Genomic DNA, 27,779 nt, shown 5'->3' with positions numbered 1-27,779 from the left:
CAAAATGCTGTTTCTCCTGGAGTCCTGGGGACACTATTACAGGTCATCCTTTGCTGGCAGAATTTATAAGAGCTGAATTTTCCCTTGTCATGCTTCCTCTCACACATCCCTGAACAAATATATTAAATATGTGTCAGACACTATGTTTTGCAACGTTTATATACATTGATTAATTAAATTCTTACAACAATCTCATTTGAGTTGTTACAGATGAGGAAATGAGCCTCAGAGAAGTGTGTGTTGAGTTACCGGTGAGTGATAGACCCTGCTCTCTTTGCTAGACTAGAGGTTCTCTGTCTTAGTTCCTCACTGGAAAATTCTGGAGACCATTGAAGACAATAACAGGCCAGGCATGGTGGCTCATGCCTGTAATCCTAACACTTTGGGAGGCTGGGGCTGGAGGATTGCTGGATATCAGAGTTTGAGACCATCCTGGGCAACATAGAGAGACCCTGTCTCTACAAAAAAATTTAAAAATTAGCCAGAAGTGATGGTGTGCACCTATGATCCCGGGTACTCAGGAGGCCAAGGCAGGTGAATGGCTTGAGCCAGGGAGGTCAAGGATGCAGTGAGCCATAATCCTGCTCATGCCATTGCACTCCAGCTTGGGCAACAGAATGAGAGCCTCTTTCAAAAAACAACAACAACAAAAAAAAACTGTAATAACAGTACAAGCAGTAACCAATGTCTGGACCCTTCCCAGACTAGTTGAATCAAACCTCAGGGCTTTCTTTCTTGTAAAGGCTTCCAGGCGATGCCAGTATGCAGCTCCCTATGAGAACCATCATCTTACCTCTCCAAAATGAAAGATCCAAACCAAAAGAAGAAAAGGAATGAAATGAACACTTACTGAGCCCCTACTACAGACCACATGCTTCATCTAATGTAATTCCCCCAGCAATTGGAAAATGATTCCTGTTTTACAGATTCGGAAACTTCTCAATTATTTAACCAGAGAGGCTAAGCAATTTTCCTAAAGTCTCAAAGCTCCTAAATGATGAAAAGGAGATTTGAGCTTGGGCTTGTGTTCATGTTACCATACTACCAAGCTAAGAAACACACCACTCACCCACACTGAGGACTCAAAAGAAGTCAAGTCCGACTTAGAAGAACTGGGGCTCGGAGCAGGTTAGAATTTTAGTAAAGGAAGCCATTTGGAGAAGGTTCCAAGGAGAACTAACAAGAAGGCAGAAATACCTGAGGGGGAGAGAGAGGGAAGCTATGTCAGAAAGGGAGGGAAGCAGGAAAAAAAGAGACAAAGAGTGAAGAAATATTTATATTATATTTACCATTCTCGTTTCACAACCCTGTGCAGTAGGAACTGTTACGATCCCCCTTCTGCAGGTAGGAAAACGGAAGCCCAGTGAGGTTAAGCAATATCTTCAGGTCACACAGCCGGTAAGAGGCATAGCGTGGGTTCACTCAGGTCCTGGGTCCAAGTGCCCAGTCACACATGGTTTATACTGCCCGTCACTTTTCAAAGGAAGGGAAAGAGGAAAGAAAAGCAGATAGGATTTATTTTGTTTAATGGTCCAGAGCAGGCATTCTTGGACTTATTATTGCATTGATTCGCTTCAGGATCCTTGTGAGGTGAATACCACCTTCAATTTGCGTTAAGAAAACTGAGGGTTGCCATGCACGGTCAAAGTATCTTACATGAGGTCTCAGCAAAACTGAAGCAGCAGAGTCAGTGTTCAAACTCTAAGTCGGCAACCCACGCACCACAAGAACACCACTAAAGTTAAAGTATTAAAATACTGAAGGCCAAAAACACAGCACATCGACCTCTCAGAAGGGAAAAATAGAAAATGGGAAAGGATGGAAATGGATTTCATTATGTTGACTGAAATTGGGAGATGACCAAATGAGGAAATATTTTGATTTTGTTTGGCCAGGGAAGAGTTGTAAATAGGCAGCAGAAAGTGGTTTGAAGAGAAACATACTAAACAAATGCCAGATATTCTTATCTTGACTGGTTATTTTAAACTTAGGCAAAATCATACTGAACAGAGAGTAAATAACCTGTACAGATAAGTGTTTCCCTTAGTGCCCACCTGGGACTATAAAATGCCAGCAGAGAGGTTCACATTTGATTGCACCTGACCTTGAAAACTCACCTGAAGTCACTTTCTTTGATCACTCCTTTCACTCTACAACTCTTAGCACTATAAATTCAATTTTTCATTGAATTTCCTTTTGAAATTACAAAATAATACTGTGTATGCTTTATTTCAAAAATGTTTGAGAAAATGGGCAAAGAAGGAAAAAGGATAAGCCCCTGTAACCACCACCACTATCTAGTGGGTAGTCTTCCAGGTCTTTCTATGTGCAAAAATATTGCATGAGTATTATACATACTCATACATACATACATAATACATACATACATAATACATGAGTATTATCAAATTAACTTTGGCCCAACCATGATTAAATTCTTTGTTGCGATGAACAGCCTTGGTTTATTCCATTTATATAGGAACTGGAGGAAGAGATTTTTAAAACCAAAATAACAGCTAGGAATATTGGGTCATGCCTATAATCCAAGCACTTTGGGAGGCTGAAGTGGGAGGATCACTTGAGGCCAGGAGTTCGAGACCAGCCTGGACAAAAAAAGTGAGACTCCCATCTCTGAATAAAAAATTTTTTAAAAAAGCCAGATGTGGTGGTGCATGCCTGTAATCCCAGCTACTCTGGAGGCTGAGGCGGGAGGATCACTTTAGGCCAGGAGTTCTAGGCTACAATGAGCCATGATCATGCCAGTGCATTCACCAGCCTGGGTAAGATCCTGTCTCTAAACAAAGTAGCAAACAAAATAATTACATTTCAGGCCTAAGAAAAGTATAAGGCAGAAATATCATTTTGAACGAGAGTTGAAATATCCTTTTCTCAATTTGGAGTGGACAATAGAGGAAATTTGATGAAGAGCATCCATCAGCTTGTCTCCCCCGCAGTTCCTCTTACAGCCCTTACATAGAAGCAGCATTCAATTAGTATTTTGTGGGTGAATGAGAAATCATTCCCTTTTAGGATGGTTTTGATTTGGGTTAAATAGTATCAATACTAAGAATTATAGGAACACATATGCCGAAATATAAATGTTATAGGGTGCTCCAATTTTTATCATCACCTATTTTGGAATATTCAAGCCAGGATTCACTTCCATTTCTACCACAAGCGACATATAAAATTAGCTTGCTTTATTTATTTATTTGAGGCAGGGTCTTACTCTGTCTCCCAGATTGTGCAATAGCACAATAACAGCTCACTGCAGCCTCGCCCTCCCAGGCTCAGGTGATCCTCCCACCTCACCCTCTCAAGTAGCTGCGACTATGAGCATGTGCCACCAGGCTCGGTAGCTGTTGTAGAGACAGGGTCTCACTGTGTTGTCCAGGTTGGTCTCGAACTCCTGGTCTCAATTGACTCTCCAGCCTGGGCCTCCCAAAGTGCTGGAATTACAGGAATGAGCCACCACACCTGGCTCCCCCGACTTTTTTTTTTAACCACTTGTGAGCCTTTAAGACTGCCTCATTTTTCATCACATTTCATGTGCATATTCTTGTTCTCCCAAATGAATTGTAACCTCTGCAGGGTAGTGGGGTTTCTTTTGATCTATTTTGTATTCTTCCCAGCACTTGGTCATGCTCTGCACACAGTATATTTTAAACAAATGTTTGTTGACTTTACCACATATGTTGACTGTATGAGTTTGCTAGAGTTGCTGTAACAAAGTCACAAACTGGGTGGCTTAAGCAACAGAAATGTATTCTCTTACAGTTCTGGAGACGGGGAAGTCTGAAACTGAGGTGTGGGCAGGGTTGCTTCCTTGGGAGGGGTGTGAGGGAGAACCTGTTTCAGGTCCCTCTCCTCGGCTTGTTGACGGTCATCTTCTCCTTGCATCTCCTCAGCTCACCTTCTCTGGTGTATGTCTATTTCTGGGCCCATGTTTTGCCTTTTTAGGAGGATGTGAGTCAAATTGTATTAGAGCCCACCCTAATGATTTCATCTTAACTAATTACATCTGCAATGACCCTATTTCCATATAAGCTCATATTCTAAGGTAGTTGGGGTTAGGACTTCAACGTGTCAATTTTGGGAGCACATAATTCAACCCATAGTAGTGACCTTTCACCAAATCATAAAAATTCAGCAGGAGATGAGGCTTTAAAAATCATGGTAGCCTACCTGATACCTGAATCCTTTTTTTCCATCAAGCCAAGAAGATCATTTAGAATTTTAACAATATATTTAGCAACAGGGTTTTCGGGTTGATTTTATTTTTTAACGCCCTCTGTATGCTTTCCAGAATGGTTCCCGCTGCCTAAGCCTCCAAGCCTTCATGTTGTCTGGAACAGGTGAGTACTATCTCGGGAAGGCATCTTTAAGCAGGACTGAAGAGACGTTTCCCGGATCTCAGTCCACTGAATGGCAGCCCCCAAGCACTTCCATGTGGGGGCTCTAAGCTGTAGGAAGATGCCTCTAGGAGAGTCAGACCCCTGCCAGTCTGTTAGTTTTTCTCTATGAACCATTTTACTTTCAGTGAGTTTGGTCATTAAAATTGTTTTGTGTCCCTCAGCCATGCCCCAGGCCCTGAGAACGAGGGAGTGTTGGCCTGCAAGAAAACCTAGTGGGTTTATTATTCTCTGACACAGAGAAACCAAATAACATCATTGAGTGGCTACTGGAGGGGGGGCAACTTGATTCATGGGGGTCATGCTTTCCCAGGCCCTCTCTACGCAGTCTCGGCTCAGACCAGGGCAGACTTTTATTACCAGCTTTCAACAAATCCCTAGTTTCTTTTGCAAAGTAAAACAGATAATAGAGACATTCCGGGAATAGTTAGCTAACTAAGCTGTGCCAGGCAACCTCCGGGCTAAGAAGAACTCAGTGTTTTCGGACAATGACCAATTACAATAACCAGTATTATTTGATCTGAGAGTAATTAGCCGAGGCTCTGTTCTTTTTGCTTCAGTGAGGAGGCAAAAAGGGCAGTGAGGAAAACATCAGAGACAGGGGAGACGAGCTCAAATGTCAAAGAAAAACACACTCTTGCAGGTGGGGAGAAGTGGAAGAGTTTCACCGGCCAAGATCCTGAGCGAACATTTGAATGTTGTTTTTCCCTGAAAATATGATAGAATCTAACTTCACCAAAAGTTGTTTGAATTCTTCGTTCTTACTGTTCATATCCCTTAAAATGCCTCCACATAGAGTAAATATCAGGGTACAAAGAGTGAAATAGGTTGGGAACATAGAACTATGGACCACCAGAGGATCTTTCATTGGGAGGGACAGGTTTTTGAAAATAAGGGACTCTGAAACTCCCCCTTATTTTGGAGACAGGTTCTAGGGAACTGCTGTTTATCACTTCATTCAAGATGTGCAAATGTTCTTTTGTCAGTATAGTCAGGTTCCCTCCCCTCTACCTAGAGATCTGTGGATTTTAGCACTGTCCTGTGGTTTTCTTTGATGTCACTATCTGCTCCCAAAGTAAATGGCAACTCCCAACCTGAGAACCACCTTAATACTCCATGCTGCTCCTGCAGCTGCCACTGTCCCATGGCAGAAGATAGTGCCACGAGCCTCCTGCTATCACCCCACCAGCCTTTCTTTCTAGGGCTGAGCAAGGCTTGAATTCTCTGAATGTCTCTGGCTTTTCTGACCATCCAGCACCCATGCCTCTGCCCCTTCCCTTGTCCCCCAGCAATATGTATTCACTTTTGAGCAGACTTCTGGCTTCTCTGCTCAGATCCTTAACACAGGAAGTAATATCTAGGCCAGGTCTGGTGGCTCACGCCGGTAATCCCAGTACTTTAGGAGGATGAGGCTGGCAGATCACCTGAGGTCAGCAGTTCAAGACCAGATTGGCCAACATGGTGAAACCCTGTCATTACTAAAAATACAAAAATTAGCCAGGGGTGGTGGCGCATGCTTGTGGTTCCAGCTACTTGGGAGGCTGAGGCAGGAGAATTGCTTAAACCCGGGAGGCAGAGGTTGCGGTGAGCCAAGATCAGGCTACTGCACTCCAGCCTGGGAGACAGAGTGATACTCTGTCTCAAAAAAAAAAAAAAGGAAGTAACGTCTAGAGGTATGTTGTCTAAAACAGTAGCCACTAGCCACATGTGGCTATTTAACTTTTAATTTACTTAAATTACATTTAAAATTCAGTTCTGCACTAGCTGCATTTCAAGGACTCAGTAGCCACATTCGAGTAGTGACTATGATATTGGACAGAGCAAAAATAGAATATCTCCATCATGATGGAAAATTCCATTGGCCAGCGTTAGCCTAGATTATCACATGGGAAAATTCTTGGCTCTGGGAAGGGGTCTGTGAAAGGGTTAACATTAGATGCAATACATACCATGTACCTAGCAGGGTGCTACATATATTATTACATCTAATCCTTACAAATGTCATTCCCAGGTCAAAGAGGAGGAAACTGAGGCTGAGAGAAGTTAAGTAACTTGGCCAAATTAGTCCAGCTAACTAAGTGTTAGAGCCAGGATTCATCTGTTACCCAGGTCTCTACGGATGTTTTGTCTGTTGAATCAGGTTGCAGCTGTGGTGAGTAACGAGTAGCCGAGGTGTCACTGGCTTTTCTACACGATCCCTACAGAGGTGCGGTGGAACCGTGCACAGGCCTGTAGACGAATCCCAGGGGCTGGCTTGAGGTTTAATGGCGATCTCATTAGTGTGGGCCTAGTAGGTAGGCACTCACTTTTTAGATTGACTGGCAAATTGTAGGATAGCTTCTCCAATGTTTCTTCCTAGTATTGGATGTATTTCTTACTGTAGGCATCTACTACATCCCAAATTGAGAACATTTAGAAAGTACCAACTCTATCCCTGCCCTGTTCCTCTTCCTGTAGGTCTAGGGGGAAAAACAAAGAACCCAGTTGAGCTCATGGTGACCAGCCTGTCCTGCACCTCGGAGGTCAATGGCAGTGCTGTGAGTGGGAGACTTTTATATTCAGAGCCAGGCTGTGCTAGGAAATCAAAACTGCTGTCCCAGACCCCTGAGAACAACCAGATTTTAGAAGTGTGGAGTGATAGGTTAGTAGATGGTGATTTACACAGTCACAAAGCTCGATTTTCATTTTTTTCTTATTGTTTGTGTTTCTTTTCCGGACTTTTAAAATTACACGTAGCTGTCCTGGCCCCCAGCACATCTTTTAGGATTGACATAAAATTTTAATTCTTTTTATGACTTTTATGAGCAATGGGGCCCGTGGGAATGCAGGTGGGCTGGAATGAATTTATTGTCCTTGCCCACAGGGGTGAGCACTCTCCTATGCTACTGGTGGAAATGGGAATTGGTGCAGCTCTTCTAGCTGATAGTATGAATCTACAGCTCTTCTAGTGGATAGTGTGAATCAAATACTTTAACATGTGGGATATATCCTTCCAACTGAGGAATATCAACTCTAAGAATTTGTCCTAAGGAAAACACACAAAGATTTCTCTTTGAGAGTATTTGTTACAGCATGATTTTAACAGTACTATCTCCATCCCAACAGTAAAAGAAACAACTCAGACAGGAGTCTAGCTATGTAAATTTATGGTATGCCTACATAATGGAACGCTAACAGCCAGTAAAATTATGTCCTAGAAAGTGATTCAAAGTTGTGGGAAGATGATCAAGGGAGTTAAATGGAAATAGTAGGTTATAAGAGCATGTATACTATGATCCCATTTTTTTTTTTTTTTTTTTTTTTTTTTGTAAAACAAAAACCATAGCTGTCTAAAAATAAAGGACTGAAGAAAACAAAGACCTCAAGCAATGGTGATTATCTTTGAGTATAAGAGGATTATCTCAGAGTGATGGGATAGTCATAATTTTCCTTCTCTGCATTTTCCAAGTGCTCTACAATAACTATGAATTATTTTGGCATTGGAGCACTTCTCACCTCTTGAAATGTTACTAGAAGGAGTGGTTTATCACAGGATTCTTTATCTTTAATAGCACATTCTTATTCATTGGGTGGGTGGGTTTTTGTACCTCTGTAGGATACTCCTGGCATGTTCGGTAGTTAACGTCACAGACCTAACAGCTTGAATTTACATTTAGCTTACACGGAAAGGTGCTGGTAGGCAAATTAACATTTGTGATGTTCATTTTTTATGCCAATGTTTGTTTTCAAAGTAGGGGTTGTAACCAGTGGATAATTGTTCCAGTGGGAGTTAGTGGTGGTGGCGATGTGTAGGACTATGACAGTAAAGGCAATTAGGCCGTAGATGATAGGAAAAAGCATAACGATACAAACACAGAAGAGGTCAGTAAATCAACATTTGTGCCCAAAAAGCAACATTTGTTTACCCAGGACTCTTTTTCTCAGCCCCACAGAAAGAGTGTAATGTGCACTAGCAAGGTGGTGATCACTGGGGCGCTTGGCAAAGGCCCGGATCCTAATGGTCCTGCTACCAGTGCTGCCAGCGAAGGCTTGCATTCGTGTGGGGTGGAGTTGGCTTGTGCAGGGGAGACCAACACACACTTGGCTCCTGGGAGGAAGAGCCTTCGCCTGCCCACTTTGCCCTGGTTACCACCTCTGCCGGCAAAGGAGAAGCGATGTGCAGCAGTCATAGTTCAGAGACTGTGAGACTGGAACAAGTCTGGAAACTACCAGAAGCCCTGAAACAACTCTATGGCAAGGATAAGGGTAGGCTCTGTTGGTTGAGATAGAAAGTCCTAAAAAAGAGGTTCTTATATCACTGATTAGTACCTACTTTTCTTTTACTCATTCACCTGGTTAAAAAAATATGTTCTTATTTTATTTTTTTGAGGCAGGGGCTGGCTCTGTCACCCAGGCTAGAGTGCAGTAGCACGATCATGGCTCACTGCAGTCTCGACCTCCTGGGCTTAGGTGATTCTCCCACCTCAGCCCCCGAGTAGCTGGGACTACAGGTGCATGCTACCATACCCAGCTAATTTTTGTATTTCTTGGTAGAGATGGGTTTTCACCATGTTGCCCAGGCCGGTCTCAAACTCCTGGGCTTAAGCAACCCTCCCATCTCGGCCTCCCAAAGTGTTGGAATTACAGACATGAACCATGACACCTGGCCAAAGAAACTGTTCTTATAAGAAAAGGGGTGCCTTTAATACTCTAGAAGCTCCACTAGCCTTTCTTGGCTTCCCTAGACACTCTACATAAACACAGTCTAAACAAAAACAATATGCCTGCCATGCTAACACAAGTTTAAAACAGGTTTCCTAGCCTTCCCTGTCCAATCAGATAGCAGTCCCTCAGCCTCCACTACAGGGCAGTTCAGGAGCCACCTGTTATGGGTTAATGTGGGAGGAGCATGAGAGAGAACAAATCACTGATTGGGATGGGACTGTGGAGGTGGAAGTTGATAGATGCATTGCTCCCCACCACCTACCCGCTCTCTCCATGCCCAGAAATTCATATTTAACCAGAAAGTGTGAAGGCTGCAGAAAGTGGATTCAGGGCCCAATTTTGTCACAGGCTTCACCTCACCACCCAATAGTATGGGTGGACCAGCTAAAATTTGTCCATGAGATTTCCCCTAAGTCTCCTTCCAGACAGATCCCAGGCTCTAGTGATTTGTACTAACATCCTCTTCAAACCTCCATTTCATAGGCCCTAAAAACCTCTGCCTGGACAGGATACCCTGGATGAGCCAGTCCTTCTTCAGACCACAGCAAATGAGTAGGCTTCTACCCTATTCCTTTTTCTCCTAACTAGCCTGGAAATTTGCAAGGATTTGGAAATTTGCAAATTTCTTCTTGTCTATGAAGCAATCCTGAGTTTGAAGATAGTTATCTGTGTGCAGAAACAGTTTCATGTCTTGGGAATCAAATAGCTCCAAATTTTTTAATGCAAATCTTATGCAAAAATTAGGTAAATTACAATTCTGGGCCAGGACCTCTAGCATCCCTGCATCATGGCACCTGGAAGGGAAAGAATATCTGATCTTTCTTGCTTTAAGTCGGTAGGTATATTTGACATTAAGTAAGTCCATCTATGTCTGCTTAATTGAGGATTTGCAATGGTGTTTCATGGCCATACAATTTAATTCTGAATGTCAGTCATCAGTCCCATGATCAGCTGATAGATGCATCCCTCTGGGATATGCACAGTTTTCCCTCTTATGGCTTTCCAGATGTAAACCTATGTGCGGGTTGTGGAGCTGGATGTACTTAAATGATTGGCATTAGATTAACAAAGACTTTTGAGCATTGTAAGTAAATAGGAAACATGAAGCCCCACAAGCCACCCTCCCCAGCTTCACATCAGGCCTCTCTCTCCATTTTTGTCCTGAGCTAGCCAAATGGCCTTGATTCCCTTTTTTAAACTCCTGCTTCTCCCTCCCTCTCTAGGGTCTGTATGGGCACCACAGATCCCTGTCAGCAAGGCCTGCCTCTTGCCTGCCCTCCATTCTTCAACTCTCAGCTCAAATGCCACTTCCTCAAGAAATCCTTTCCTGACCACCCCCTCCCATTCTAGGTCAGGTATTGAGGCTACCTTAACCCTTAATATAAGGTAAACTTGAGGATTTGTCCTTACTGTGGAGAAACTCTACCTTACTGTGATTTAGGTACTTAATTCTCTCTCTGCTTCTGCTCCATCTCAAGGGAACCAAAATGTTATACCTGGGCTGCTATAACAAAATACCTTAACTGGGTAATTGCCAAGCAATAGAAATGTATTTCCCATAGCTATGGAGCCTGGGAAAACCAAGATCAAGGTGGCAGCAACTTAGGTGTTGGGTGAGGACTCTCTGCTTCACAGACGGCATCTTCTCACTGTGTCTTCACAAGGCAGAAAGGGCAAACGGCCTCTTTTACAACTTAATTACCTCCCAAAGGTCCCACTTTCTAATATTATCACTTGGGTGATTAGGTTTCGACATAAATTTGAATTTTGGAGAGATACAAATAGCCAGACCATAGTAGGATTCTTTTCTTCACAGTTGTACTTAGACATCTGTATGATTATTTGATAAACAACTGACTCCTCTACCTAAGCTACCAGAAGTCTTGTCCTGTATCTCCCAAAACCAGTTACTTACTAGGACGTAGTAGTTGCTCAATAAATGGATTTGCTCATCTCCAGATATATAGTTCAACATAAGGTCAACTTGAGGATTTGTTTTAGGGACTTAATTATCTCTCTTCCTCTGCTCCATCTCAGGGGAACCAAGAGAGCTTCATAATAAGCCTGGCTGAGCTTCAGAAATGCTGCAAACAAGTGTATTTTCTACCCAAGCTTCACCCTCCAGAATTACCTCTTTAGAATTCTGTGCTTTTCCCCCTCCGGAATTCTGCACTTGCCACCCTTGGAGTTCAGAGCCTCGAACGTATTTTGTTTTTTGTTTGTTTGTTTGAGACAGAGTCTTGCTCTGTCACCCAGCCTGGTGTGCAGTGGTGCAATATTAGCTCACTGCAGTCTCTGCCTCCCAGGCTCAAGAGATTCACATGCCTCAGCCTCCTGAGTAGCTGGGATTACAGGTGCATGCCACCACACCCAGCTAATTTTTATGTTTTTATAGAGACGGAGTTCACTATATTGACCAGTCTGGTCTTGAACTCCTGGCCTGATCTGCCTGTCTTGGCCTCCCAGAGTTCAAACATATTTTGAATCATGCCTTCTGCTTGGTTAGGGCTGCAGTGTTCCTCCAAAAAGAATCCTTGATTATATGTTTCTGTTTCTATAATTATATTTCTGTATCTTTTATGTGTACATGATGCCCAGACACACAGCAGAGGGCAAGGGAGCTGAGTGACAGAATGCAGAGACTTTTCTCCTTCAACTTAGGAACAGGACAGTCAGTAAGAGTTCAGTATGGGGCTACTTCTCCATTTGCCATCAACTTTAGCAATTCCAGGAAAATTCTACTTAAAACATTCTTCTAAGTCTAGCCATCTCCTTTTCTTTACTTTTTGTTTTTCTCCCTTTTTTTTTTCAGAAGGGAGGCTGCTGGAGAAACTATTTTTCTCTCCCACTTTTCCAGGCTGGGCAGAGTTCCTGAAGCTGAAGACCTGGCCTCCCAGATGCTGAAAGGCTTTCCCAGAGACCGTGTCTCCGCCCAGGAAGCACTCGTGCATGATTATTTTAGTGCCCTCCCATCTCAGCTGTACCAGCTTCCTGATGGTGAGCAAGGGGGTGCATGCATATGCGTGAGTGCGCGTGTGTAAGTCTTGGTTCTTAAGTAGTTTGCCTCAGCACTGGAGAATCACAGCATTTGCACCCAGGAGTGAAGTTAGAGATCCATTTGCCTGGGAGAAGCAAGATGGGACCCAGTCTTGTCCGAGTTTTGCATGAGCTTCTCTCAAACTCTGAAGCACTGATGGGGATAGGTTACAAGGACCTCTTTGTAATGGTCCAAACACTTCACAGGTATACACTTACACTCAGAAATTGGATGAGATGGAAGTTGTCCCTGAGTTGTTTGCTTTAGCTACCATCTGCCAGGAAGCCACACCAGTGTTTCTATCAAGACCCTTCTCTCTTTCTGCCAGAGTAAGATGATAGGTGAAGTGGATACATCCTGAGAGGGAGCTGGGCCTTTCTTGATTGGTAATACCAAGCTGTGGAAGGCAGTGCTGGGGTGGGGTGCTGGGGGAAGGGAAGCATCCTCCCAGGCTGTCCACCCCTACAAACACAAGTTACCCTGAAATCAGCCCTTGCTGCCTGGTCTTGAAGTCATCTTCCAAATCTGAAATCTGCTGAGGGATCATGTGGTTGGAACTCCCCTCATGTTTCTCAGCCTCAGGAAGGGCTACAGGAGGATGTGGGCAGCGGTCATGGGGACTATCCTTAGGTGAGGTTTCTTTGAAAAAATCCACCATTCAGCTAAAAATAGTTTTAGGAACAAGAGACAAGTAGACAGGAAAAGCAAAGCGACCAGGAAGGAAAAATAGAAGAGAGAAGCAGCCGGGGTTGGTTTTAGAAGTCCTAAGCCAGAGAAAAGGATGCTTAGAAGGGAGGGCCTGAGGGCTGGCACTGGGATGAGGACACTGGAAGGGGTGTGGGGGATTGGTGATGGGGTCGGTGGGCTAAGGATGGGGACAAGGTGAGGAGCTACTGTCCATGAGGTGTGGAAACACCTGGCCTGTCTTGCCAGGGTTCACAGACAGCTCCCTTCTGTCTGGGACATCGTCCTGCAGCAGTACAAAGCACTGAGTTTGGGACTTGTTGAGGCATTCTATTTTATGACTAAAGTGAGTCATTTAGGATCTCCAAAAATAACCATAATCATACAACTGGGGTTAATGTCTTACTTAACCCTGCAGAAAGAGTCAGTCATTAGTATTTATTAAGTTGCCATTAAGTGTCAAGAACATATTAAGTGCTATAAAAAGTTGAGGAAAACAAGAGACTTGTCCTTGGCCTCCAGGATCTTATGAAGTGGGAGGAAAAGAGGGTGAGGAAAAGGAAACAGGGCACCCTCACACACATATCAGCACAAATCATATCTAAACAGCTAGAAATCTGTGCGTAATCAGCTGCAGATGTGCAGAGACTATGTATGTGTTAAAGACAATTCTTTGGAGGAACAAAAATAATTGAAATGAGATTGATTAGACTGGAAGTGAATCTAAAGTGGAATTTGGAAGGAGGGGACAGGCAGGGGTTAGCATGTGGGTGGACCAAAGACATTGCAGACACACCCACACTTCTCACTCCCTTCCCGGTACCTCTGCCTCCACTTTGGCCCCATTCCTTCCCAGTCACTCCCATCCCAATCCCCTCTTCCCAGTCCGAGCCTCTAGATTGTTCCTTTTTAGCTTTCTCCTCTTAGGCTTGGGACTTATAACTCTACTACTTCATGCAAGTGTACATACTTGGATGTACACACACACACACACATACACACTCCCTTCTCTTCACTTAAAGAAACTTCTCCCCATTGGCCCTCCTTTAGGATCTATTATTCCACATGCTGAGAATTGCTGGAGATCTTCAAAGTTTTCTAGGGACCAGCTTTTGCCTGATGCAGGGTGATTAGGAAGAAACAATCACTGTCAAACTGATGTGTTCTTAGAAACCTGGGTTTTGATTTTCCTGGTTGATCCAAAAGCAAAGCCACCAACAGAGGGGTGCATGGATGTCTAGGGTTGTGTGTGTGCATGGGTGTGAGAGAGAGAGAGAGAACGATCTGTATTCCTTCCCTGTTCACCCAGTCACAGAGTCCAAATCTACTTTGACACTTTTAGAGAAATGAAAAGATGTAATCTTACAGGAGGCTGCCTGCACTTGGGGGGAGACCAGGAGTGCTCACAGCAGGAGGGAAGTTGACTTTTCTTTATACATATAGGGGTTTTTCCATGCAGAGTTTAAATTATGCCTGATAAAAGGAGTTTCGTGGATGTTTCAGTTCTTTCAAATTCTCCTGGCTTCCTCCCAATTAAATGAGGTTTGTCAAAGCCACAGGGCTCTGCTGCCGCTGCCTCGGCGGACAAGCATTTCCTGCAGCGACATCTCGAATCCCCAAGGGAGAAGATGAAAGGGCCGGTGCCAAGAGACAGGGGAAGGGGGGCAAGATTGGGTGTGTGTGTGCCTCTGTGTGTGTGTGCTTGTGTATGTGTGTGGCAGGGTGGTGTAGGAATATGCATAGAGACAGATGGACAGTTGGGAACAAGGGACAAATAGATAGGAAAAGCAAAGCTACCAGGAAAGAAAGATAGAGGAAGAGACAGAAGCAGCCAGGGCTGGTTTGCACACCTTCGTGACAGTGACCCTCACCACCGGCACATTTTCTACTAAAGGATGCAGTCCCTTGGCCTGGCAGTGCCAGCCTGCTTTTTCATTGCCCTTGGCAATGAGCCTTTATTAAGAGCCTCCTTTGCAGACAGAGCGCACCAGTGGGTAATCACAGTTCCCAACCTGCAGGGACATAGAAACTCCATCCCTGAGGAGGGCTGCCCCAGGCATGAGAATTGTGCAAAAATCAGCATGCTCCTGTGAGTGATTTGTACCGAGAGCTTCTCTGCCATCATTATGCAAGGAATTTTGCTCTCTGGTGGCATTTCAGTATAAAATTATTTAGGGGCTTATCTTTATATCATTTTATTATTCTCGTTTTACTCTGGTTGCAGGATAACAGAGTTGTCACTTTAAAAAATATTCTGTTTCCCCTTTGATCTGGAAGATGTCAGCTCTTATTGTCTGCCCTCTAAAGAAGACAATTAAAGCATAAAGCCTGGGACAGGGAAATATGTGGAGAGTGGAAGGACAGCCTAAATCCCAGTGCAGGAGTGGCACAGAAATTCCCCACAAAATGAAAGAATTGTTCCAGTCCATCTCTATTTTCATGAAGCTAGAAATCCTGAACAACGCTTTCCCTAGGTTGTGGCAGTATGCTGAGAGCCAAAGGACATTTATCAGGGGTTATTTGCCGTGAAAACCAGGAATTCCAGGATTAGTTTCCTTTTGGACAGCACCTGAAGTAGAAAAGTGTGAATATTAGAATGGCAAGCATGTGGGAATGTCTGCCAGGTTCTGACATTTCCCCTTATTGACTCGTGAACACCTGAAGAAACACTTGTTGAAGGAGAAATTATTGGTAGTCCCTCTCAAAACACAGCCAACAGCAAGCTAATTGCTTTTGCAGATGGCCAGGGAGTCGTTCTTCCCACTCAGACACCGGCTTATGGCCACACTTGTGGTCCTCGTGGCTGAGCCAGCAGGGCAGGACGTCAGCTGGGGCAGCGAGGACCTAAAATTAGGCCCTTGGCGACTCTCTAATCTTAGCTGCAGGTTCAGCTTCTTCATTTAATTCCCTTTGCCCTCAGCATGAACTTGGGCTCTGGGAGAGGAACACTGTTTAATGATTTGGGGGGAGTAGAAAATCATTAAGCTGCCCCTTCTCAAAACTGGCTCCGCTCTGTTCTTGCAGGAAGCCTTCCAAATGTTACCCTTGGAAAGTTAAGACTGATTTTGGAACCTAGCCATTTTGAACTACAGACACTGATCCAGAAAAGTATTTTTTATCTGAGGCAGTAAATGACACGTGATTTAGGAGTCTGGTCCTTAAGCCTTGGTTCTTGATCTCATCAGGACATCAAAGGCTGTCTCCCTCTCTCTCTCTCCCTCTCTCTCTTTCTCCCTCTCTCTCTCTCTCTCTGGGTTGGTCCCATTTTGCTTGCTAGCCAAATCTCATACTTGAGTCTCCCATTCCTTCCTGGACGAAATCCCCTTCTCCTTTAAAATGGGTATTAGCATCTTAGGGGGAACAAAATCTTAAAACTTAAAAGCTTGCTCGTTTCACAAGTAATTTTGCAAAAATGCGAGACCACAGGCCCCATTGTTAGCGTATACTTATGTACACCTAGGGATGGAAGAAAAACATGGTGTTTACCTCTGCCTTTCATCGCACCACCCCGATATCTATACTCTGAAAGTTCTTCAGCATGCCTCATTGCCCTGTTAAAATCTGAGTCATATTTTGGTTTGGTCCAATAAAAGAACTTCAGGCCTTCTTTGAGTGTTGCCTCCTTTATATATTTGAAGATCCCTGTGATATCACTTCCCAAAGGCCACTTTAGGCTGAATTCCTTTAACTTTTGTTTATGAATACAAATTCTGTTTCTTCCACTTTTTAGTCATATTGTTGTATGTTCTCTTCTGAAACTGCTCCAATTATTTTGCTCATCTCTGAGAATATGGAGGCTGTGTAGATTCAAATTTCTTGCATAGTGGGAGAATCATATTCCTTTCCTTCACTGGAGGTTTACTGAGTGTCTGTGAGGTGTGATATTAAAGGATACAAAAATGAGTTAGTCATGAACCCTGTCCTCGAAGAGCTTACAATCCTTTAGGAAATAAGACAAGTATATAAACAGCTGCAGACCAAGTAAACAAAGTGCCCTAAGTGTTCAAAGGAGGTGAGATTAACTCCAGCGGTGGGGATCCAGGATGATTTTGGGAGTGAGTCTTGAAAGATGACGGGTCTAGATGGTTGGGGAGGAAGGGCATACTGGGAAAGGAATGTCATGTTCCTCTCAATATCATCTAAGATTATTCTGCAGTTATCTTCTTTTTAATAACAGTGGCTCAGTCTTAACTCGTGTACCATTGTAGTTTTTCTTACCATTGTATGCCTTTTTGCAACAATTTAAACGTTCTTTGACATGCACTAATCAAGCTTAGTTTAGTCTAAACTTAGTTCACTCTAAATCTTCCACATAATATCAAATCTATTGTGTTTATTGCTTTTATTGTCTATTCTATTCAAAGTTGAACCAGAATTTTTGTCTTTCTCTGAGGCCAGGTTTCAGGGACTGGGGATGTTGGAAAAGAAGGAAGGAAGATTCTCAGCCATTCTCTTGACTCTATTCTACTTTTAGGAGTTTGTAACATAACTCAGACCAACCTGTCCACCTTTTGAATCCTCCATGAATCAGCCCTTAAGAAGCAATACTTTAAAAAGCAAATTTGGAGGTGTCCTCCATAACACTCCCTCACCTTCTATGCACAAAGTTATCCTCAATCCATTTCAATACATTAGAGGAGATATTGGGTTGAGACATGGTTTATGAGGTTGCATAGCATTGCGTTGCTGGGGGAAAGTCTGGGAAAACCAAGTCCCTCAGCCCCACCAAGCCCTCAAGTTGGTTAAATTTGTTACATTCATTGCTGAAAGAGTCTGCAAGTAAAGAGACATTTCTAACTCTTTTCTGAGTGAGAAAGGATCTTAAAGACTTCTTATTCCATACCTTCATTATATAGATGAATCACTGATGCCCAGGGAAGAATAATCGTACCTGCCCTTTATTGGGCATCTATGTGCTTTATATAAAGTACTAATCTGCGTACTAATTGGTAAGACTGGAATTGTTATCCTCATGTTACAGATTAGACAGCTGGAAGTGAGGTAAGCTAATTGCTCAAAGTCACACAGCTAGGAAGTTGTAGAGCCAAAGCTACTCCTTTCCCACTATTCGTTGTTCTTGCTAAAAATCTCATAGGAAATTACCCGCAAAACCAAAATTAGAACCAAGATCTTGAGGCCCAGTCCTGTGCTCTTCCCACTGTCTCATGCACTGTGTTTATTTTAAAGCTTTTCTGGGAAAGATTCCACATGTCCCCAGGTAGCATGTTTAATATCTCACAATTAAGAGGCCTCAATTTATGTTGAATAGAGACTTATGCCCCAGGACCAACTTCCTCCTCAATGCCATCTTAGTTTCTTTTTTTTCTTCTTTTCTTTTTTTGTAATAATATATGCAATCCCCCTCGGGTTTTAAGATTGATTGATTGATTTTGAGATGGAGTTTCACTCTTGTCTCCCGGGCTGGAGTGCAATGACATGATCTTGGCTCACTGTAACCTGTGCCTCCCAGGTTCAAGTAATTCTCCTGCCTCAGCCTCCCCAGTAGCTGGGATTACAGATGAGCACTACCACACCCAGCTAATTTTTGTATTTTTAATAGGGACAGGGTTTCCCCACGTTGGCAGGGCTAGTCTCGGAGTCCTAACCTCAGGTAATCCGCCCGCCTCAGCCTCCCAAAGTGCTGGGATTACAGGCGTGAGCCACCATGTCTGGCCAAGATGTCTTAATCAATGGTGATAAATGTTTTTGTTTCACCTGTGACTCATTCAGTTTTATAAGAAAAACATCAAGGAATCCAATGGAAAATGAGGCAAAGGCATAAAATAGCAATTTATGCAAGAGGAAGCAAAAAGAGCATAGCAACACATGGACTAAATCGACTGCTTTACTACAAATAGCCATTATATTAGTCATTTTCTTCTGTAACCTAATAACTCCCAGTGTTGGTGAGATTGTGGTAAAATGATTCTCTGTTGATGGTAGTGAAACTTTTGCAAAGTATTACAGCATGCATATCAGGAGTCATAAAAATGATCATACCATTCAACTCTATGCCTTTGTCCCTGGAAATTATCTAAAGAAATAATTGAGTAGGGGGGAAAACCCAAAAACCTAGATTAATGAAAATGTCCATTGAAGTGTTGTCTATACTGTTTTAAAATTTTTTAAATAAAAAGAAACAATGTAAATATTAAACACCAGAGAACCAATTTGACAAATGTTGGTATATTGACTCAACAAACAGTACTTTGTAACTATTTTAAATGATCATTAATAGAAGTGAGTGATATTATGAAAGTGCTTGTGCTATCACAAGAGCTATAAGAAACTAGAATACAAAATTGTATATTATAATGTACCTGTGAAAATTAATATGCACATGAACAAAACAGAAAGGTAGTATACAAAATAAAAATGCTATTCTAGTTTAGGGGGATTGTAGGTCATTTCTTTTCCTTTCTCGGAGCTTTCTTTAAACTGGGGTGTTATATTGTCTTAGTTGTTTAAAAGAATAAGTTAAAACAAAATAGCACAGGCAGTCTGAGCTGTGGATTGAAAGTTAAAGGACCTGAGTTTTCTTCTTTTTTGTTTCTCAACATAATGTGTGCTTTTGGCCTTCATAAACCTCAATTTCTCCATCTGCACAATGGGTTAACACTAGTTTTCTTTACCCCAGATTGACAGAATATTTATTTTTATAATGCTTTTAACTCACTGAATGCAAGCATTCATATAGATTTGGTCCTAGGAGAATGAAGGGCAGGAGGGAAAGAAAGGAAAAAATAAATAGGCCTAATTAATTTTAAAATGAAAGATCATCTGCTTTAATCGGAAATGTATGTGTACTGTGCCCCTAGTCAGAGTTTTAAGTGCACTTCATGTTAGTTAGCAACTTCAGTTTAAAGTACTGTGTGATCCTCTGGGCTTTGAAGATATGAAGCCTCTATACATACACATGAGCTAAAATTACCACGTAATCACCAGGATGTGTGCACTTTGAATAATTAAGTGTACTAAGCATCTTCAGCTGATGGATCGATGATGTGGAAGAGTAGTGCAAAACCCACGTGACACGGCGATTACAAGACATCTTGAAATGTTAGCTTAATTTTCAAGCTTTTTTTTTTTTTTGCTTGTGCTTTCTCTGTTAGCCATTATGGGCAAGTAAAACAGATTTGATTATCTTGTTTCCTGTGAAAGGTTATTTAGCCCCTCAATCCCATTAAGTCACTTTCTGCACTCCAGTGCACAGAGCCTTCACCAGGTTATCAACCCAGGAAGAGTAAATGGAGACACCAGGATCGGATTTCTAAAGGAAGGAAAGTTAAAGCAAAGTTTGAAAGGGGTGACAGCCAACAGCCATGAGCTTAGGAACTCAATTAGACTAAAAAGACAACTATCTCATTATCTCATTCCGAAATGATCTAAATACATAAGAATCTAAAAGTTTTAAATAAACTTGTCCTGCTGACTGTCTAGATGACTGAATTTCCCTTCTCAAAAAATTTTTAAACACCCGCTTTCATATTTATTTATTCTAAGCGTGAAGCAGCTGCGATAATTATGCTGTCAGCCTCGGGAAGCTAATGAGGAGTCACCGGAGTGGAAGGTTTTGCATTTGTGAGATTGCTGAAGGAGAGCCACGCTACAGCTTTTTCGTTTTTTCTTTCCCTTTCTTTCTTCCTCCTCTTTCTTTTTCTATGAGTTGGGAAGGAGAGTCTGGCAGTCCACGGCCAAATTGGAATCCTTTTGATTAACCGGTTGCCTTCCCAGCATGTTCTGCCAGATAATGTCTCTCTCTCTCTCTCCCTCCCTGCTTTTGAGGAGCTGCTGCTTTTGGGGGCAAGGAAGCCCCAGGGAAATCCCAGCTTTTCATGCCATTGTCCCCAAGGCAAGAGGATACTTCTCCCCGAGAGAAGTTCCCCAAATGATTTGGATTTGAGTTGGTTTGAGAATAATCGGTAAAGTATACGCACTGTTTATTTTAGCTGTTTAACTGTCTATACTACGACAAGAGCTAAACGAAAGTAGAGTACAAAATTGCATATTATAATGTCCTTGTGAAAATGTCTTATGCATATCAACAAAGTATGATGGTTCCCCTTTCCAGCCCAGCCAATATGCGATTCCAAATAGAAGAAGATGAGACCGCAGATTACCCACCGCATTTAGGGCAGAAGTGTAGGCCAGGAGAGGCAGAGCCGGCAAGTTTATTTCTTCCAGCAAACAGCATTATTAAGGCATTTTATGCTTTTGGTGCACTAAGAACAGAGGTGTCTCTTTTTGTTAAATTGTGAGGTATTTTGACCAACCCAAGTTTATGCAGATTGTGAACCTGGGAAAAGCAATACTCACATGGAAGCGGGCCCTGAGCCAGTTTTGTGGGTGTACTTTGGCAACAATGTGGCTGCTGCCTGTTGCTATTTTTCTCAGGTATCTATGCTAATACTTGTAACAATAGCTACCATTTATTAAGAACATGTTGTGTATCAGAAACTAACCCAAAGTGTTTTGCATATATTATCTTCTCCAAACTTACAGCAATCTGCCAGGAAGTTTTATTTTCCCCATTTTTCAGATAAGCCCCTTGCCATGTCAACTTGGGGAGCTTTAGTGTAGTGAGCATTCAGGAGCAGCAGGCACTTACCAAACTCGGGACTTGGGAAAATGCAAACTGCCAGTGTTCTGAGCTAACCAAATACCTGATTTGGACTTCAAAGGTAGTATATATATATTCAAATGGTTCATTTTTTTCAATTTGCAAAAGTTGCACCCTAGAGTCTATATAAATAGATTGCCAGCCGGGCACGGTGGCTCATGCCTGTAATCCCAGCACTTTTGGAGGCCAAGGCAGGCGAATCACCTGAGGTCAGGAGATCAAGACCAGCCTGGCCAACATTGTGAAACCCCATCTCTGCTAAAAATACAAAAATTAGCTGGGTGTGGTGGTGCTCACCTGTAATCCCAGCTACTGGGAGGCTGAGACAGGAGAATCACTTGAACCCAGGAGGCAGAGGTTGCGGTGAGCCGAGATCGCACCATTGCACTCCAGCCTGGGTAACAAGAGTGAAACTCCGTCACAAAAAAAAAAAAAAGATTGCCTAAAGTATCTAACAAGAATGGAAACTTTCTAAAACGTATCTAGCCCAGCATGATGCTCATTGCCTCTCACCCTCTAACGTCACCCTCTAACTAACGTCACCCTCTAACATCCGGACTCCTTGGCATGACATTAGCTTCCTTCACCATCTGGTTCCAACCATTTTTCCAACGTTGTCTCCCAGTCTGTCTTGTTCTAACCATGCAAGATGACTTGCAGTTCTCTCAAGCACTTTTCTTCCTTCATGTCTTTGCTCATGCTGATCCCCCTCCGGAATATCCTCCTTGAAAGTCATTCACTATTGAGAGCAGAGTCATCCTTCAGGTCTCAAAGGGCATCTTGTCTGTGCTCTCTTTGTGCTCCGAAGACTTGGAGGGAGGGGTTAACATAATCCTTTGTTTGTGCCTCACTTTTGGTCCTTGTTTATATGTGTATGCGTGTGTCCCTCCCAGTTTTGTTCCTATTTTTATCATCTTCAACACAAAGCATACTGCCTTGCACAAGTGTTCACTAGGTAAATATGCATTAAATTGAATTAAATAGAAGGCACTTGCAACTATTAGTAGATTCAGTAAAGTGAGTCATCCATGAGTCAGTATGAATTATTAGTAAATAAGTCTGGCTCATGTTTTGACATTTCTTCAGGTGACAAATATTACAACAGACAGAAATATACCACAAAAGATCCCAGGAAATAACATATTGGTGCTTCTCTCTTTTCATTCCTACAGAAGAGTCTTTGTTTACAGTTTCAGGAGTGATGCTTAAGCCAGAAATGTGTGACCTTTTGGCCTCCTGCCAGAAAGGTCACCACCACTCTGCCCAGTTTAGCAAATGCTGGTGAAAAGAAAGGGTGAGATCACCAAGGTTCTTCCAGGTAAGTGGTCGCAACAGTGAGGTTCCTTATGGACAAAACTGAAAAGCAACTGCTGCCCGGTGGAAAGGATGTTGCTCAGGGATTCAGAGCACCTCTGTGCTGTTTCTAATTCTTCCTCACCAGCTCTAGGACAGGTGGCTTCACCTCTTCAGGCCTCCATTGACTGGCTGGGCAAAGAGAATAATAACATGCATTGCCCGTCTCTTCCACTCCCAGAGCAGGGATAGAGTTCCTAAGACAGAACTTCCACATGCTCACATCAGTGTGAGACCTTCAGCTGACACAGGTGGAACCAAGGGGTTTCCTGGGATGCAGGATGCTCAGTGCTAGAATTGGCACAATCCTGGATAAAAACCAGGACAGTTGGTCACTTTTATGGCACAAATTACCTTCCAGGGTAATCTTGAGGAAGACGAGGTGCTATGAAGGATTTTCCCAAAGCCACCAGACCCTTAAATGAGTACTACTAGCAGGCACAAGAAGCCAGGTGGGACAACTCCAAAAGTCACCATAGTATAGACAACCCTACAGATGTCTCAAGAGCACTTCCCATCTGGGGCTTCCATGGCAGTAGATGCGACAGCAATCAAGACAGAGGAATCAAGGTAGAGCCCACATGCAGAACCCACCAGCCCGCCTGCCTGCCCTTTAGGTGACCCTGGCTATATCCCAAACCACAAGCATTATGCTCTGATTTGGCCACCCATTTGACAACCACAGCTTGGCTGTGCTTCCCAGGAGCCTAGATGGTAACCACTGGCATTCCCCTACAAACTCCCCAACAATATCACTCACGTGGCCAGATTTACTCTTCATTCTTTCTCTTGATCTCTATCTTTGGCTGTCACTATTTAAAGGCATATACACATTAAAGATGTCTACTTCCTGGCTCTTTTAAGATCATTGTCTTGTCTTCAAAGAGCAGGGAAGTTTAAAATTATAGCTGATCCTCAGAGAATTTTATGAAATATCTAAGTTTGTATTTTGACAATATACCTTTAGAATTACAATTGGCAATATGATATGGTTTTTCCCAGCAAAATATTTTCTAGAGCAGAGCTTTTACTGTATGATTATACCATTTCAAACCTACTAGTTATAAGGACAGAATGAACTTTAGCTGCATTCTGTGACGTGGAGGGCTTACCCTTCATAAAAGTATCCAAGACACTAATGAAAATGGGCTCAGACGGTGGTGCTCCATTAATATTATTACTATTTCTATTGCTATTTTCCTAAGAAGCTGGAAGGTAGGGAAATAACCTTGCCTTTCTGATCTACAGTGACCTTCCACAAAGAATTGTTACCTGTAGTGTAGACATAAACTGGCCACAATAGAAAATCAATTAAATGCAGCATATCAATCTTGTGGCCTGCACCAGCAACTGAAGAAGGGAAAAGGCAGATTTTGCCTCTGCTGGAGTAATCTCGTGATGTCCCTAGGCCTTGGTACGAATGTAAGAAGATAAAACCGAGATGAGCCACAAGAGGGAAAAGCTAGAGCAATTAAACTGTTTAATAAATGGCTTGGGATCAGCAAAATCTAGAGTGCTAGAGTTAAAGAGACTAAAAGCAGTAATCACATGGACACTTGGGGCCTGTAAATCTTTTCCACCGAATTGAATTTATGTTAAAATATTCACTTTTCAGGAGAGTCAAAATGTAAATTGGGGTATTAGGACTTTGTAACTGGAAGCAATGCCTCAAAATTAAGACTCGAAAAATCTTCAAAACGTTGGTTGCAGGCAGGGAAGAAAATGTATACTGATGTCTACAACAGAGAAATCGAGGGAAACTAAAATTTACTGGATAGATACCACACACAGGCACTTCAGTAAGGGCTTTACACATATTCTTTCAAAGCTTGGCATGTTTTGAGCAGTCGGTGGTGGTGAGTTACAATGATAGTTTATAAAATCTATCCGGAGATAGATTTTGATTATTTGTAAAGCTTTCTTAGTTCTTAAAACCAGGGTTAAGATGCTGCCTCTCTGACACTTTATCATTACCTTTTCCATCAGTATATATAATGCTATCAATAACTTTGCAATGTTTAACTGATTTTCCTTCATCAATACTCTGTTGTGCATTATTTTGATTGTGTTTATTTTTCATTACTTCCAGGGCTGTATTTCTGCCGTTTTGAGTTTCATTTGCTTCAGCTTACTAAGAAGCTTCAAATCTAACTCCATACTGAACAAGGGGTTTTATGCCCTCACCTATGACCTGGATATTTTAAATATGATGTTCAACGTGACAGTACATAATACTGGAAGAAAATGCAATGGAAGGTTATTGCTATTGTCATTTGCGTAGAATTTAAGTGATTGATTAAAAAATTAGACATAAACTAAGATAGTCTGAGAAGAGGGCTTCTGAATAATTTCATTCATTTTGTCATTTGATAGAGAGATTCCTGGACCAGAAGGTTGATTTCCCAGAAAGACTGATAAGAGACTGACAATTGAAAGAATCTGGAGACAGAGTTGGTGGCTCTGTATTTACTTACAGAGAGACCTGCCACTCTTGTATTTACTTACAATTTCTCTCAACAAAAAGATTTCTGTGGCAAGGAGAAAACTAATCTAAAGTTTAGAAAAGTCTCTAGGGAAGATGGTTTCTTGGGTAACATTGTCAACAAAAGGACTTGCTGAGAACTATTTATTATTATTTCCTAGGGGGCGCTTCCTCCCTCACTAAACTGGATTATCAGAACACATTACCACCCAATGCAGATTTTAGGAGTTTGGATTTGGCTGCTGGTTAGAATTAAATTTCAGGCTATCTCCTCCTTCTGAATCTTAATTGTCTGTGATGATGACAACAGTGATGGGGAATCTAAGCACTGGTTTGATGGTGGAGATATTGAATAAATAGATGGGAGCAGAGTTCCAAAGATGTAATTTAAGCTCTGTTGCACCACCAGACACACACACACCCCTCAAGTAAAATGAGAGATCTGTCTTAGCTACACATGTGCCATTTCATACAATGACTCCTTCTAAAAGAAGCTAGGGAAACTCGAATTACTTCTGCCTAGGGATCTTCTCAGGAAATGCAGTAGCCTAGAAACCAGAGACCTCTGTATATCCTTTGGAAGAACAAGGAGGAACTAATTAAGAGAGAATTAAAAAATAGTAACTATCCCCCAACATCTGAGATGGAGAAAGGAAAGACACATGGATAGCCCAAATAAACTACCTGAGTAAGTATCTGATTTTAGTAAGGAATTTGACAAAGGTTGTCCAACTATGCCTGAAAGATGAAACAGTGTGGGCTGGGTGATGGAGCAGATATATGTGCTCAAATAATGGTGGTTATTTAACCTGGAGAAAGGCCAGTCGAGGTATGGTACAAGGTTCAGTCTGGAGTCCTATTCTAGTCAAATATTCTTATTAATCACTTGAGTAAATCAGAATAGATGGCCAACTTATTCATACATCTCCTTGGAGTAAGTGCTATTATTAATCTATGACTTCTGTTTTACAAAAGAGGAGACTGAGGCTCAGTGAAGTTAAATAACTCCTTCATAGTAGCGTGCCAGAGTTAAGATGCAAACCTCAGGTCTGGCTCTCCAATGTTCCTGATACCTATCAGATTTAAAGAATATATAACTCTTGCAGAGGCAGCTGCTGTTTAGTATTAGATCATGATTCAAAAGAGACCTTGCTAGAAGCCATGTGACTTAGTGGAAATTGGCACTTTTAAGTACAATATGAATTAATAGTACAATTTGGCTGTCCCCCAGAGACAATGCTAGTACCAATCAAAAGCTCAGGATGCTACCATTGATGCATCAGCAAGCGTTCTTGAGCAGTTTCAACTGTCCACCGATAAACTGAGTTCCCACAACAGTAGTAAAATTCCTCTGCCTCCCTGAAGACAGAGCTGTAGGAGGGATTCCCATATTGGAGGTTAGAACAGCTGACCTCTAATGTCCCATCTAATTCCAAGATTCTCCAATAATGACTTTGGAACAACTGTAGACAGGCTATACTTGGAATCATGGTAAGATACTATTGCTGCAGGAATGGATAGACAAATTTTGTTTTTAAAAAATTGATTTTTTTCTGTGGAAGCTGACAGAATTATCCTCTTTATGATGGAAGATATATTATGCTTGTGCTTCCTTCTTTTTTCTTCTTTAACAGATTTACCTATTCAAAAGCTTAATAAAAATATATAAGATTCTAAAATGTCATTTAAATTTTTTATTTCTCAATTTTCTAAAATAAACATTCCTGGAATTTGTGCATATTTTTTCATCCCATGTTTTTGTTGTTTCTTTTGTATAGACAAGCACCACACTTTTAAAAACATAATTTATTTTTGTTCAGTCTGAGGCACTAGTTAGTTTAATGATGGTGCTATTCACCTAATATTTCTGTCTTCCAGGCATCCATAATGGGGTGGCACTTCTTGGCTCTCTGATGGGTGGATACAGCCATGTGGTTAGTTCTGGCCAATGAATTGTGAGTGGAAGCGACATGTGTCACTTCTGGGCCAAGCATTCATTTACTACCAGTGCAAGACCCTCCATATTTCTTTTTTTGTTTGTTTGTTTAGTTTTTGGTTTTTGAGATGGGGTCTTGCTATGTGGCCTAGGCTGGAGTGCAGTGACTATTCATAGGTTGTGATCATCACACACTGCAGCCTCAAACTCCAGGGTTTAAGCAATCCTCCTACCTCAGCCTCCCAAGTAGCCGGGACTACAGGTGTGCACCACATATCCAACTCAAATTTCTTTTTACTCCTTGGTTCCAGTGACCAGCAGTGTTTAAGATGATCCCAGAATGAGGAGATGTAGAACAGAGTTCTCGGATGACATATGATGAAGGTGTAGTGGAAGAGAGAAATAAAACTTTATTGTTTTAAGCCACTAATATTTTGAGCTTATTTCTTACTATAGGATAACCTAATCTATCCTGAGTGCTACCAGGACACATAAAACACACACCTGCACCATCCAACATGGTAGCTACTAGCTACACGGTGACTATATTC

At 42.2% G+C, this 27,779-nt stretch overlaps 1 protein-coding gene across 7 annotated transcripts in view; it reads left to right on the top strand.

Annotated features, from left to right (window-relative positions):
• The window catches only part of CDK15 (cyclin dependent kinase 15), a 101,892-nt gene extending 74,921 nt beyond the window's left edge, over positions 1–26,971 (top strand). For 4 of the 7 annotated variants that reach the window (XM_012446356.2, XM_012446357.2, XM_012446353.2 and 1 more), the window contains 4 exons: positions 4,307–4,355; positions 11,974–12,113; positions 22,630–22,775; positions 24,900–26,971. In XM_012446356.2, coding sequence (XP_012301779.1) covers positions 4,307–4,355; positions 11,974–12,113; positions 22,630–22,742 — 302 coding nt within the window. In that variant the 3' untranslated portion in view covers positions 22,743–22,775; positions 24,900–26,971. The remainder of the gene's footprint in view (positions 1–4,306; positions 4,356–11,973; positions 12,114–22,629; positions 22,776–24,899) is intronic. The other 3 variants (XM_012446355.2, XM_012446354.2, XR_002477957.2) reach the window with 2 other exon arrangements.
• The last annotated feature ends 808 nt before the right edge of the window (positions 26,972–27,779 follow it).

The sequence above is a fragment of the Aotus nancymaae genome, unplaced genomic scaffold, assembly GCF_030222135.1.
Source record: "Aotus nancymaae isolate 86718 unplaced genomic scaffold, 86718_ANA_hifiasm-v0.15.2.pri h1tg000008l, whole genome shotgun sequence".
NCBI lineage: Eukaryota > Metazoa > Chordata > Mammalia > Primates > Aotidae > Aotus > Aotus nancymaae.
The sequence above is the reverse complement of the archived record's forward strand: the minus strand, read 5'-3'. Positions and strand labels throughout refer to the sequence as shown.